The sequence below is a fragment of the Dunckerocampus dactyliophorus genome, chromosome 20, assembly GCF_027744805.1.
Source record: "Dunckerocampus dactyliophorus isolate RoL2022-P2 chromosome 20, RoL_Ddac_1.1, whole genome shotgun sequence".
Classification (NCBI taxonomy): domain Eukaryota; kingdom Metazoa; phylum Chordata; class Actinopteri; order Syngnathiformes; family Syngnathidae; genus Dunckerocampus; species Dunckerocampus dactyliophorus.
This window is the reverse complement of record NC_072838.1, coordinates 9,502,810-9,516,011: the sequence shown is the minus strand read 5'-3', so window position 1 is coordinate 9,516,011 and position 13,202 is coordinate 9,502,810. Positions and strand designations below refer to the sequence as shown.

Genomic DNA, 13,202 nt, shown 5'->3' with positions numbered 1-13,202 from the left:
TGGGCATCCGTCTATTTTTAGAAGATAAATACTTTGGATCCTGCTTCATCCCCTCAAACTAGAGCTGTCCTGTCTTGTCGCTGAGCATCATGAAGCCTGCTCGAATGAAAAGCAAAATGTCTTTTAATACAACTTGAAGAATCCAGTCGCGATCGACTCAATGCCCTGAGAATACAACGCCCGAGATGAATGAGAATATTCGCGGCAAACCCCAGTGTGTGCCACACAAGTGTACCGAGATTGCTTGAATAGGTAGGTCGCAGGTGAGTTTACACTTTACCACTGTTGCCGTTTGGACCCAAGACACGCGCCCAGTGTTCAGAAGTTGCAAAAACAAAGCTAAGTCACAAATATATGGCAGTTAAGTCTGGTTCAGTCGTGAGAAGCTCTTGTTCCAGCATAGCTCTTCACGTGTGCAGACGACCACCTCCTGGTCCTGGAACCGGAAATTCTAATTCTCATTTGATTTAAAAAAAACAATACCACCATATAAACATTAATCCAACAAGCACAGATTACATTACTGTGTATCGTAAATGTCGTAAACGGTCCATGTGCCTTTTTAATGAGTCCGATTGTAAAAATGCCTGTGTGAACGCAGAGTGAACCAGGACCAAATGCATCATGTGTTTTGGTCCAGTCCAGACAGCCATATTAAATATGTGAACACGTCCTGACATCCCTCTGGCTTAAAGCATTTGTATATGCCAGGCGGTGCCACAGTCTCTTATATTCCCACTATAGAAGACCTCAGTCTTGCTCGCTGTCAGCTCAAACGGCTGTTTCTTTCAGCGTGTCTCATTTGTATGCGCCACATGTTTGCTTATCAGTAGTCTGACTCTGTCTATCTGTCAAACTGAAGGAGTCCATTTTCCCTCGCTGTTTATTGTCCTCTCTTTGCACAGTACGCAGCCCACCATCCTGCACGCATCTGTCCATGCGTCCGTGGGCGGATCTGTTTCTCCATACTGTCTTTCACAGCAGTTGGTCTCCTGCCACATCCCCCATCTTGGAATATGGCTGCATATCATTATTCCAACACCTTGAAGGAAGATATCTGAATAAGCGTGTGCGCGTGTGCACATGTACCGCCATGTTCCATTTAATCGAGCCTCCCAGTCGACACATTGGACAAATTGATCAGTTGGTTTGCCAGCTGTCCTGGCAGATCTCTCCTTCTGCCTGTTCTCCCTAAAGCTCTCGTTTTCAGTTAACACGTATATATTGGCAATGAAAAGGGGAATCGGGGATGAAAAACGTTTCTTCTAATGATTAGAGGTGTCGTGTTTTGAAGCATCATTTTCTCTCCCTCCCCCAGTGTTGGACGGTTTTTCAAGATTCCACAATCTATTGGCAGATGGCTGATGGTCCGTTTTGACTGACGCGACCTTGCGCGGCATTGACTTTCGGCGGCCCTTTGAATGACCCCTCGCTGTGGAAGATGATTGGCAGCTTACAAAACCAGACTCCTTTGTTATCCAGGCAGCTCATACTGTCCCAATACAGCCTTCTATCATTAGAGACACATCTCCAAGGTGTGCTGGCGAAACGCACAGCCTTTCCACATGAATAGGAGAGATAAGTCGGAATTGCAGCCAGCCTCAGCCTGCTTGTTAATTTTTAAACATGATAAGCAGAAAAAGGCATAAACCCCGTAGTGATCTCATAGATCAATACAGAATTCTGCCTCAGTTCGGCTGCTGTTTGTTCTTGATGTTCTTGGAGAATGGTGGCAGAACACTCAGAAAGCAAAGCGTGTACTCCGGTGCTGCTTGACAAGAGTGTTTGTGTGTTTCTGTGATGTCCCCAGGCTTGGCTGTGCCGGTTAGCTGAAAGCGAGAGGCTGTTCACTGTCGTGTGATGACAGACATTAAAAAGTCGATTACAAGGTTCTTATCAAGAAAAGAAATAGAAATTACCAATCTTACACGCGTGTATTCTGCTATGAAACACTTGTTGGGCTGAGCAACAGCAGTGAGACCTGACCGATTCTTCTAATCGATGTGTAATGGCCCGGCTTTTGGGCATGAAAGTGTTTTTCTAGTTGTTGTGTAAAAGACATAGCTGTGTTTTGTATCGTTCCTATTTGTATTGAATAAAGCACATCCAACCTTTCTTTCTGTCGCACCTGGTTATCAATATGAATGTATTGTAAAAGCTACTTATTCTCTTTAGCCTTTCTTCCCTGTTCTTTGGACCGTGTTTCAATCAGAGAAGTACTCCAGGATCACACAATTTAAAAGGTTTTCAAATTGTATTAAAAAAATAAGAACACTGTATTTGGTTGCAGCGATGGACTGGATCATAATTGCGAAGATTGAGGAAGAGCCCGGAATGAAAATACACAGAATATAGACGGGTGATTCTCCTAAAAAAGGTACCAGAGAGGGTGCCGTCACTTCAAGGGGTATGACACACAGACTACGGTGATTTGGAGCTATAACCGTATAGAAATGTACTGCAAACACATTAAATTAGCAGTGTGCACTACTGGTCAAATGTTTTAGAACACTCCCAATTTCTCTGGAGTACAAAGCTGTTCAATTGATGTTTACAAGGGTATAGAACCACAGTGTGTTCCGTTTTTATGCAGACAGAGGAGGTAGCCAGGACTCCAGAAATTGGAACACCTGTAGGAATTAGTTGCACCAACTGCCAAGGCTTGCCCAACATCCATTTCTGCAGAACAGCTTTAAATTTTTAACCCATTTTGTGCTCCCTGAAACAGGCCTTTTTGTATAATAGTACATCAAAAGCTTTCTCCAGAAACCTGCCAGAAATTCACTGCGTTAAATACAGTATTCGATATTTCTTAAAACCATATACAGTGGAACCTCGGTTTCTGTCAGACAAACCAAAACGACCGAAGCATTTTTTAAAATTTCTTTTCCATAGGAAATAATGTAAATCCAAATAATCAGTTCCGGATAACCAAAAACACTAACACAGTAGTACTTTGCTATGAGCTATGTTACATCATGGTGGGTGAGTTTGCAGCCATACGCTATAAAAAAACAGACTGACTGACACCCAGAAATTGTTGTTATTGGTTGTTCATCATTCTGTGTGTGTTCTATGAACAAATAAACCAGTAACACACACATAATAAAGAAGATTAAAGGCCGGAATCTGTCTAGGGTGTCCCAACTCAAAAAGAACCATTATCCATTCGTCACAGAGGGTGAGTCACTAACGCATGAATGCTTTGTTTGGGCACTCAATTCCGTGGAATGATTTTAGGCACACTGTTGTTTGGCCATACGATAATCGAGACAGTGTATGAAAACCAATATGTATTTTTGACAGTAATTTTCATTGAAAACCAGGGGTTACGAAAACAGAGGTTGCACTTTATTCTTAACAAATTCTTATTATTATAACTTTATTCTTTGAAAACGCTCTTGTTTTTTGTCCTGATGTTAAACATTATCTTTATTTGTTTTCAGTGTGACCTCGCTTTTGCAACCTAATCGTCCACAAATCCACAGCTTGTTGTGTGATTGTCGAATGTAAAAAGCAGCGAACTATCTTGATATCTTCTATTCATGTATCCTATTACCATCCTATGTCTCCAATGTTTGTTTTTTTTTACTTGACACTTTTTTTAATCTTGCATGAAAGACATCAGACATTCTATGGTGATAATACATCTGCTGGTGCGATGCTGTTTTCGTAGCTTGACTTTACATAGTGTATGCTTTCATTGCACATCGCCCCTTTTAACCTTCATTGCACGTGAGCTCTTTTACAATGTCGCCTTAGTCATCCATTTAAACAGTGGTGCCATGGCGGGAAAGTAAAATAACTCACAGCGGCAGGAGTTTTTATTTTCTTGCTCGAGGATACCTCAGCAAGGCTTTAAGCTGCATCCGGAGTCAAACTGTCAAATTTCCAATTGTTTGATAGCAAATGTGCCTCTGGAGTCGTGCTCCAGAAGCTGTTCAGTCGCAGTCAGTGACTAGCTGTGATGGTACAAGCAGGATTTGTGTTGATCCCATAAGCCCACCATAATGTTTTACTGCTCATAAGAGTTCATAGCCTGCAGGATAGCTGTGGACAGGTGCTATTTAATGTACACAGCATTCACTTTGAGGTCTTTTGTGGAGGTGAAGTTATATTTAGGGAAGAAAAACACTATAAACAAATACACCCGTTGTCAGTCGTACATGCTTCAAGGTATACAGTTGCCCCTTTTACACAGGTGGTAAGAAAACTTGAACATCCTCCCTCTGCATCGTGCGTTTGGACATTTATATACACATACCGTATTTTCCTGAGTCTAAGTCAAACTTTTTCCATAGTTTGGCTGGTCCGGCACTTATAGTCAGGTGTGACTTATATATCAAAATATGTTTAAGTTTAAAGTGCAGGGATGGTTGTTTTTGGTGACACCTAGTGGCCGCACTAATGTATTAAGTTGTGTTTGTGATGCAATTAGGCACACAAATTGAATGATGCACAGCATACCAGACGCTTTTTTGTCACGGAATAATTTCTAATACGCTTCTGCCTTGGAGGCTGTGTGTCTGCAAGCAATGTGCAACTATAATTATAGGACACCTGTGAGGATTGACAAATTTGGTATTTTAAGACAGCAGTGTTGTTTAACTCGCTCAATACCTAAGAGGTATCTGTACGTTTTTATAATCCCGAACGCCGGAGCCCAACAACGTACTACGCCTTTTACGTTTTTTTGCACGAGAGGCAAAAAGAGGTGATGACGTATTAACATTTCAGAACATTTTTAAGCCATAAAAACGGCCACAAGGTGGCAGAAGTGCATTTGGTAAGAGCCCGGCGGGGTCATTTCAATGGAAGAATCACACATGACAGCAAGGAGGAAGTGAGAGAGCGTGGAGGAGTGGAGCGTGCAGACGGTTACGCGTTGTAGGGAAATTTCAACGCATGCACACACACAGTTCAGTTTCAAATGTGAAAATTGGAAATAGTTCACGGTGTTATATTTGTAAATAACTTATTTTGATGTAAAACAACCCCTTTTTGTGTGGTGTATGTTAGGATAGTTGTTTAGACATTTCAGTTGTCACAAAAAGCAAAACATTTTTGTGTCGAAGTCACGGTTACGCTTTGAATGTATCTTGCCACAAAAAGCTGTTCCGTGTTTATTTAGCCAAAGAACACAATATTCGGTGTGCCTTGAAAGATCACTCAAAATTGTCTAAAATGACCGGTGCTGAAGGGGTTGTCTTTTGCAAAATGGCTGGGATTAAATGAGTTAATTAGGACACGTCACACGTCTCGCTTGGAGAATGTAGCTGCTGTGTCAGCCACTGACTAACTCAATACAGACATGATTTTCAGTCTATTTTAATTCATTTGTGAATAGAAAAATCAGGTTTTAGTGTTAAAATACGGCTCTTTCTACTCACCGGGATGTGTCCAGACGTCATGTCACATATTAAAAGTGTCTTCTCCGAGAACATTCTGACATTTACTAAACAGGTACGTTTTTATTGTATCCACATACTTTTTAAAACATGACTTATTTCAGCTCCTGTAGCTTTAGTTTGTCTCCTTGTTGGTTTAAACATTGCCCCTTTACTCTGGCTTTGTCTTCTTCGCTTGCGAATTTAACGTTACTAGGAGCGGTGCCATGACACGCCTTAAACATAAATAATGAAATAAATAAATCTCGCTCTGGTCGTATCTCCATCAGAAATACTGGTAAATGCGACTTGTAGTCCAGTGCGACTTAGATTTGTTTTTCTTTCAACCTTTATTTTTTTTTCTCGATTCCAGAGTGACTTATCGTCCACAAAATATGGTAATTTGTTTTATCTCCGCATGTTGACAGTCATATTATGTTCAAGCCACTCCATGGCCGAAAGTTAACCCAAGGAAAAGGAAGCCCGTGGGAGGTAATGTGGTTTTGACAGGCGATGGTAAAACGTGAAGAGAGACCGGATGCAAAGCAGAATAGAGAAAAATCTGCTAAAGCATGCCCACTGTTTATAATATAGTCTCAGAACAGAGATCAGAGTATTGAGCAGTAGCTGGCATCCTGATTTCACACCCATTATCACCTGCTCCTCTGGCGTTGCAACAAGAAAATGAAACTGCGTGGCGAGGGAATGGAAAATATGTACTTCTCATTCCGTGTGTGTTTATGTGATCCACGCTGTCACACGTGCATTGAGCCTCATTAAGCCTCTGCTGCTTCGGGTGTAGCCTTGCATGCTTGCACGTAAGGTCATAAGTGCTGATCGCCCCAGTCCATATTCTCACCTTCTGTAGTCGCTGCGTCAAGTACAGCAGTCGGGGAAGCACTTGAGATTGTTTAGAGGATACTTGAAACGTCTCAGAAATAAAGTGGAGCTGTTGAAAACAACACCCCAAAAATTGACTTTGGGGGCTTTTTAAACTGTAGGCTATCACATCCTTCAGTTGCATTTATTTTATTCGGAGTTTCCCGAGCTGATTCCATCCAAGCAGCCTTTGATGCCATACGGAAGACCACTGATCACTCTTGATGTGAGAATTGTTTCTGTCAGATGGATTTAGGCAGTCTTCTCATCTCTTCTGCTATTCTCTGTGGATTTAGTCTTTTCCGTCATCTTTCTTTTTCTCAACAAATAGTGGAGTTTAGCAAAAGTAACACTGTATATGTGAAAAGCTATTTTACATGTTATATACGTTAACTGTCCACAGCATTAGGTACAGGTGCAAGAGCTGCAGACACCCAGTAAAAGTGCTTTCGGCCTTTAATCAGTGTAGGATTACGTATTATTCACTGCATCACGCTGTGAGGTATTTAGATTTTATTCTATATTTATTGATATTTTGGTTACCCTAGTTTTTTTAAAATGCAAAATAGTGCTTATTTGCAACACTGCAAACTCCAACTGTAAAATTAAAAATGAATAACAGTAATGTAACCTGAGCAAAAACAACTCTTGAATTAGGTGTCATTAGCTTGCGCAGATGTACTTAATAATGGGTCTGATGAGGGACATTGTTCATTACATCAGAATGACAAGGGAACGTCCATTTTTGTATGCATTGGTTTTAGTAGGATTCGGTTTGCAATGAAAATTAGTGCTAAAAATATGCCTCAGGGTTTGTACTCTGTGTCAGTTAATGTACGGCCACACAGTGCTCAAACAAGCATCCATGCATTGGTGACTCTTTGAAGAACAGATGGTGGTTCTTTTAGAGTCAGGACACTATGGACAGATACCCGAGGGATCCTTTGATCATCTTTATTGTGTGTGTGTGTGTGTGTGTGTGTGTGTGTGTGTGTGTGTGCTTTATTTGTTCATAGAATAATAACGGTCTCCTTTTTTCTTCCTAATGAGCAATTGTGCGCCCTGTGCTTGGGGCGTTCAAGCACACTGAGCATTTCTGTACGTAAAACGGAGGCACAATTGTGGCGTACATTTTCTACATTAACCGAAAAACACGCTAACTGGGGTGTACACTAACCGAGGTTCCACTGTATATGTATTTTGTTTATCTGTTTTCGTATTGTTTTCTGTCCATAAAACTGTAAATATTTTCAATAAAAATATGTTTTTGTTCATCTTTGTGGGGGTATCTAATTTGATTTACATGATTTGCTGACCTTTTGGAACAGATTAATGATGAAAACTGATGTTTTACTGCTGTTTTTAATGGCGTCTATGTTTAAACTCTTGCAAAATCTGATATGTTTTTTTTTGTGTGTGTGTGCTTTTTGCAGCGTGTCCCCCTGGATCATACAAGATGTCCTCCAGGCAGCAGGAGTGCTTCCCCTGCCCCGCAAACAGCGTTGCCGAGGAGGAGGGCTCCGTAGTGTGTGTGTGCGAAGAGGACCACTTCAGAACGCCCCTAGACTCACCCTCCTCACCGTGCACACGTAATAAGATTTGATTGTATTCCCTTTCAAGTATGGATATGCAAGTCATGTTTGTCACCTGGTCATCCTGTCTGTATTTCCCTCTTTATGTTTAGGGATCACTACACATGTATTTTACCTGTCCTTCACTCTGCAGCCTTTTATCCATCACCTGCCTATCTGACCCGCATCCTCCTCCCCGGCTACCCTTTTTCAACATCCATCCTCATCCAACATTCTGCACCTCCTCCTCATCCCCTCATTTCACATCTCATCTGTATTTCTCCACCCCAACCTTCACCCCTCCTTCACCTTTTGTACCTCTTCTGCGATTGGATTTCACTGAAAAATTGCAGAGCACAATGGCAAGATAAAGACGGGATGCAGAGGGTCTATCTTGTGCTCTTTTTATGGATATGATGTGAGACGTGTGACCCGAGCAAACTTCTTGTTTGCTTATCCCGCCAAGGAGGTTATGTTTTTGCCCGCGTTTATCTTTTTGTTTGTGTTCAAAAAGTTCTGAATGGATTTGGAGGAAATTTTCAGGAATTGTCGGAAATGGGATACGGAAGAGCCGATTACATTTTGGGGGTGATCCGGATCACCGTCTGGATCCGGCAATTTTTTTAAAGGATTTTTTAACATTGCCAGATAGGAGCATTTCCGGCATTGGTGCATAGGACTCCACAAAAAATTGTCAGAGCAGATTCGACAAAATATCAAACACTGATCCAGATAATGGAATAATTCCGGATACTATGATCCAGAATATGAAAAAAAAAGGGGGACCTTTGGAATTTTCATCACAGGAAGACAACAAATGAAGCTATAAACATGCAACAAACACCATTTTATATGTTTTTTATATGTTTTTTTTAATATTTTTGTGAATAACTACTGAACTAATATTGATATCATGATGAATCCTATTACTAATGGTATGTTTCCGTGGTCAAGGAATCTAAATATGTAGATAAATGAATGTAGGACTAATATTTATGGTGTACTTCACAATATGGGGGGAACGATGGCACTGGGCGGAGGTCTGCACTCTCCGAGTGCTTTTCTAGTTAAAACAATGTTTTCTCTTTCCCCTGCTTTCATTTTGTGCAGACTTTAGCTGCGCAATGATATCAAGGATGTGAAGATATCAGATAAATCCAGCCCTCATTTCATCCGATTTAGCACTTGATACTCCCCTGGGGGAATATAATATTACATTCCATGTTTCAAGGTCTACTTCCAACTAACTGTAACCTCCTTCAACCTGTGCTTTCACCCTGAAAGTCCTCCTAATAACGTCCTCATAGTATATCTCCATCCAGCGTAACCATGTTCTTTCCCAACAATTAACCTTTTATCCGCTTGTATCACTCATCTCTTTTAACATTAGGTTCACATTATGTGGGAAAAGCCCATTAAGTCATTTTCGCCGTCTTTATCCATAACCTTCCAGATCTCCTCCACGTCCAACAACTCTTAAACCAATTGAAATCCATTTGCTGTTATAACCGTGACACAGTAGAGCTCCTCAATGGACCACCTGACTGCATCCCGATGCCTGGAAGGAGAAAAATAATGTCTTCTTCCCCTCATTGAACATTTTCAAATAATGAGCTAAATCTCGGTAAAAGCAACCTTCTCTGAGTATTTTTCTGCTCTGATGTTTAGCTGTTAGTCTAAGGCACGGCCAAATACAGAGATGCAGGCTTCAGACTTTTGGGACACAGTAATCCCTTGCTACTTTGCGCTTTGAATTTCTCGGCTTCGCTCTTCCGTCACTTTTTCCAAAATATATTGATAAATCGTGCTGTTTTGCGGTTGAAAACAGACCATTATTAGTCAAAAATATGCATATTTAAGCAAATGTCAAACATTTTGGCCTAAATTAAGAATTTTCAAGCATAAAAATGGCTACATGAACCAAACTACAAATATAAGGCATGCGGAAGACGCAGTCAAAGATGTTGTGTTGATATGTATTATTCTATACTGGTCACTAGGTGTCAGTAATGTTACTGTAATGTTACGTGAGACACACAAGCATCAGATTTGATCGCCGGAACAACAGGCTTTTATTGCAGGTTGGAATTATTTCACAACAGGCACAATAACCCCTAACACAGTCTACTGTTGCGGCCGTAACCCACACCTAGCTAAAACACAACTCTGAACCCTCAACGTCACTTCCTGTCCGTCTTCCCCCTTAGCACCAGAACACACACACAAGCGCGACTCTTATCTATATCTTTAATGTCTTATTTTCCCTTATAATGTCTACTATATTGGGTAATACGAGTGTAAAGGTGACTATAGGGGTGTTATTTCATGTCTAGAAACTCTAATAATGTTAAAAAATGTATTTAGAAGATGGTAAACAGATTTTCTATGTTCTAACTAGGAAAATATTCCATTCGTGAATAAGGAATCCTACTTTTTAATTCACTTATCACAGTCAGGTCGGGAACCAATTAACTGCGATAAACGAGGGATTACTGTGACTCATTTTTGTCATATTTTTCTTAAATAATTTTTCTTTTTACTAAATCCAATTTTAATCAATCAATGTATTAATAATGACATATTCTGGCGTATTGCGCTAAAATGTCACACTCTCGTCAACCTCACTATATAGAATTTTTCCCTTTTAAGGCACCATTGTATTCAAAAATTGCCGTTCTATTGTTACTGAAGCTTGCGAGCAATAAGGTGCCTCTGATATCATCAAAAAGCACAATCTTAATGTAATATTTCTCATAAGTTTGAAAGTATATGCAGACATGAGGGTTTTGAATTTGCATATATGAGAATTGTAATAACAATAGTGTGATATGTCTCGGCTGAGGTCTGCTCTTCTCGCTTTGAAAACTGAATCCTATACAGCAAATGTAAAAAAAAAAAAAAAAGGAAAAGTGTGAAATGAGAATAATAGCAGCCCTTTAACTGATCACCACTCACAGCCCCTGTTTGTCGCTGCTCATTTCCTCTTTTCTCTGTTCTTTCATCCGTTTTGTACGCGCACACATCGCAAGGCTATTCTTCATCCTTCTGTCAAACTAAAATCGCATCCCTCTGTCCTCGAGCAACAAGCACACACGACACGCTACAATCTCAGCCCCACTGTCTGCACATTATCATTTCATCCCTCATCTCCTGCCTTTTTTTTTTGTTGTTTCCTCCATCACATCGTGCATACCAAAATACCAGGACTCTCCAATAAAGATGCATTACCGGGCCAACAGGACAAAGACCATACAGGGTAGCCTTATTGATTTCTGCATAGAGAACAGCTTAGTAATTAGATGGCAAAATAATGGGCTGTATATCTTGGGAGTACTCAAGGTACTAAAACCACGGGGTCATTAGGTCTGTGTGTACGTATTATGTACGTACTCATTCACACTCACTTGTGTGTACACGCAGACGCATGAGTGTGTGGTCATACGAGCTTTTATGGTGTGGTTTAATTACAATATTGATTGCTGAGCTCTGTGATCCGCGTGCGATAACGTTTATAGCTGCCTAATGACCACATTAATTACACAATTGATTCGGTAATTATGATCATTCCCAGATTTAGCTAATCCACTGTATGGAGAGAGAAAGTGAGTAAGAAGGAAAGCAGTGCATGTTTTTTTTTTAATGTATTTACTTTTCCTGGCAGTGAGGTTATGTTTACATTGACAGCAATATTCCTAATCAGGATGATTACAGTACGTTGAGCAATGTCCTGTTTTGGCTCAGATATAAATATTAGAACTTTTGACACACTTTGGCAGGGGTACCAACCCAAATGGTGCAGGTATATGGTGGACCTAGATTCAATTGTCCACGAAAAATTACATAATACAAAATGAATTAGGATGATTTTATGATGTTTGTTTTTATGGATAACGTTTGCACAGTGGACAAATGGTTAGCATGTGGCTCTCAATATTTTTTTACTGATTTTTGACCACGAAACAGCGATCATTAATTAATTAATTATTAAAAATTGTGCAAAAAAAACGCAACAGAGTGAGGGAGCGATGTTTGAGGGATGACTGTAGTATCATAAATAATTGGAGGATGCCCTGTGGGGTCGGCTGTTGTTGTCTACTACAATGCATTTCAAGTTACCATAATTTCCGGTGTATAAGACGCGTCTGGGTTTAAGCCGCACCCACTAAATTTAGAGAGAAAAACAGATTTGTATTGATATAAGTCGCACCGGTCTATAAGACGCATGTGTCCACGTCATAAAATGGCATATTGTGGCGTGTGAGGACCAGGCAGCTCTTTATTTGACAGGAGTCAATCATGACTAAACAACTATTTTAACGTTTTCCCATAATACATCCCAGCAAAGCATTTCATTGGAGGACAAGCGGCATAGAAAATGGAAGGATGGCTGCCGAGGCACTGCAATGCTGCATCTGTCCACCAGAGGGAGCCACAGAATCCCAACGGGAGGCTGACATCATTGCAGCGCCCCGGCAGCCACCATTAAACTGATAGCTCGTGACCTGCACCTGCCAAAGAAAGAGCTACCGTTTCCTCACTGACTCGTAAGTGGCACAGTAGTTAAATGACTAGAAGTAGTTCTGAAGTAAAGGAGATTTCAGAAGATGTGAACTTTGCCATGAATTAGCCACACTGCTGTATAAGCTGCAGGGTTCAAAGTTTCCGAAAAAATTAGTGGCTTATACACCGGAAATTACGGCACATATTATTTTCATAGATATCCATGTTAACATCAATTGTAAACTCCATGCTAAAAAGCCAATGGTGATGGACTGTAATGACAATAATTGCTTGGGTGGGGGTCCTTTAAAGTGATGCATGACTTGTAGCTTGGAGAAATCCATCAACGCAGACTGTCGATGGATTTGAATGGTAAATGAATAAAAGCCCCGCCCAGAAGCCGAGGCTTTGTGTTTGAATTTGCCTTACTTTTGCAGCAGACTATTCTTTGAATGCAGGCTTTAATAGGATTACCAACATTAAAAGAATGTTTGGGACAGATGGGGAGTGTAGAACAGGGCAATAGATTGGCGAGTGATGACTAGGAAAGAGTATTTGAAGTTGAGAGTAGAGACAAGAAGAAACTCGACGAGTAAAAGAGCATGCAAGGCCAAGCAAACATGAATGAAGTCCCAGCTGGGTCGACATCAAATGCATGTGAGTTCACACTAAATGCTCCTGTGGTCTTATGTAATTCTCTTCGCCATGTGAGTTGGCGATTGGGGGAACAGCTGTGGTGGTTGACGTGTTTGCTCACGCACGTGGTAACACACCTTTACTTATTCATTGTGCTGGACGGACACACACACACACATGCACACTCTGACATATAAAATTCATGGGTTTAAAGGACTTTAGCTCTATT

General features: G+C 40.7%; 1 protein-coding gene across 4 annotated transcripts in view; it reads left to right on the top strand.

Annotated features, from left to right (window-relative positions):
- Positions 1-13,202, top strand: part of LOC129173226 (ephrin type-A receptor 7-like) — a 211,656-nt gene that overhangs the window by 128,088 nt on the left and 70,366 nt on the right. For all 4 annotated transcript variants that reach the window (XM_054763942.1, XM_054763941.1, XM_054763943.1 and 1 more), the window contains exon 4: positions 7,700-7,855. In XM_054763942.1, coding sequence (XP_054619917.1) covers positions 7,700-7,855 — 156 coding nt within the window. The remainder of the gene's footprint in view (positions 1-7,699; positions 7,856-13,202) is intronic.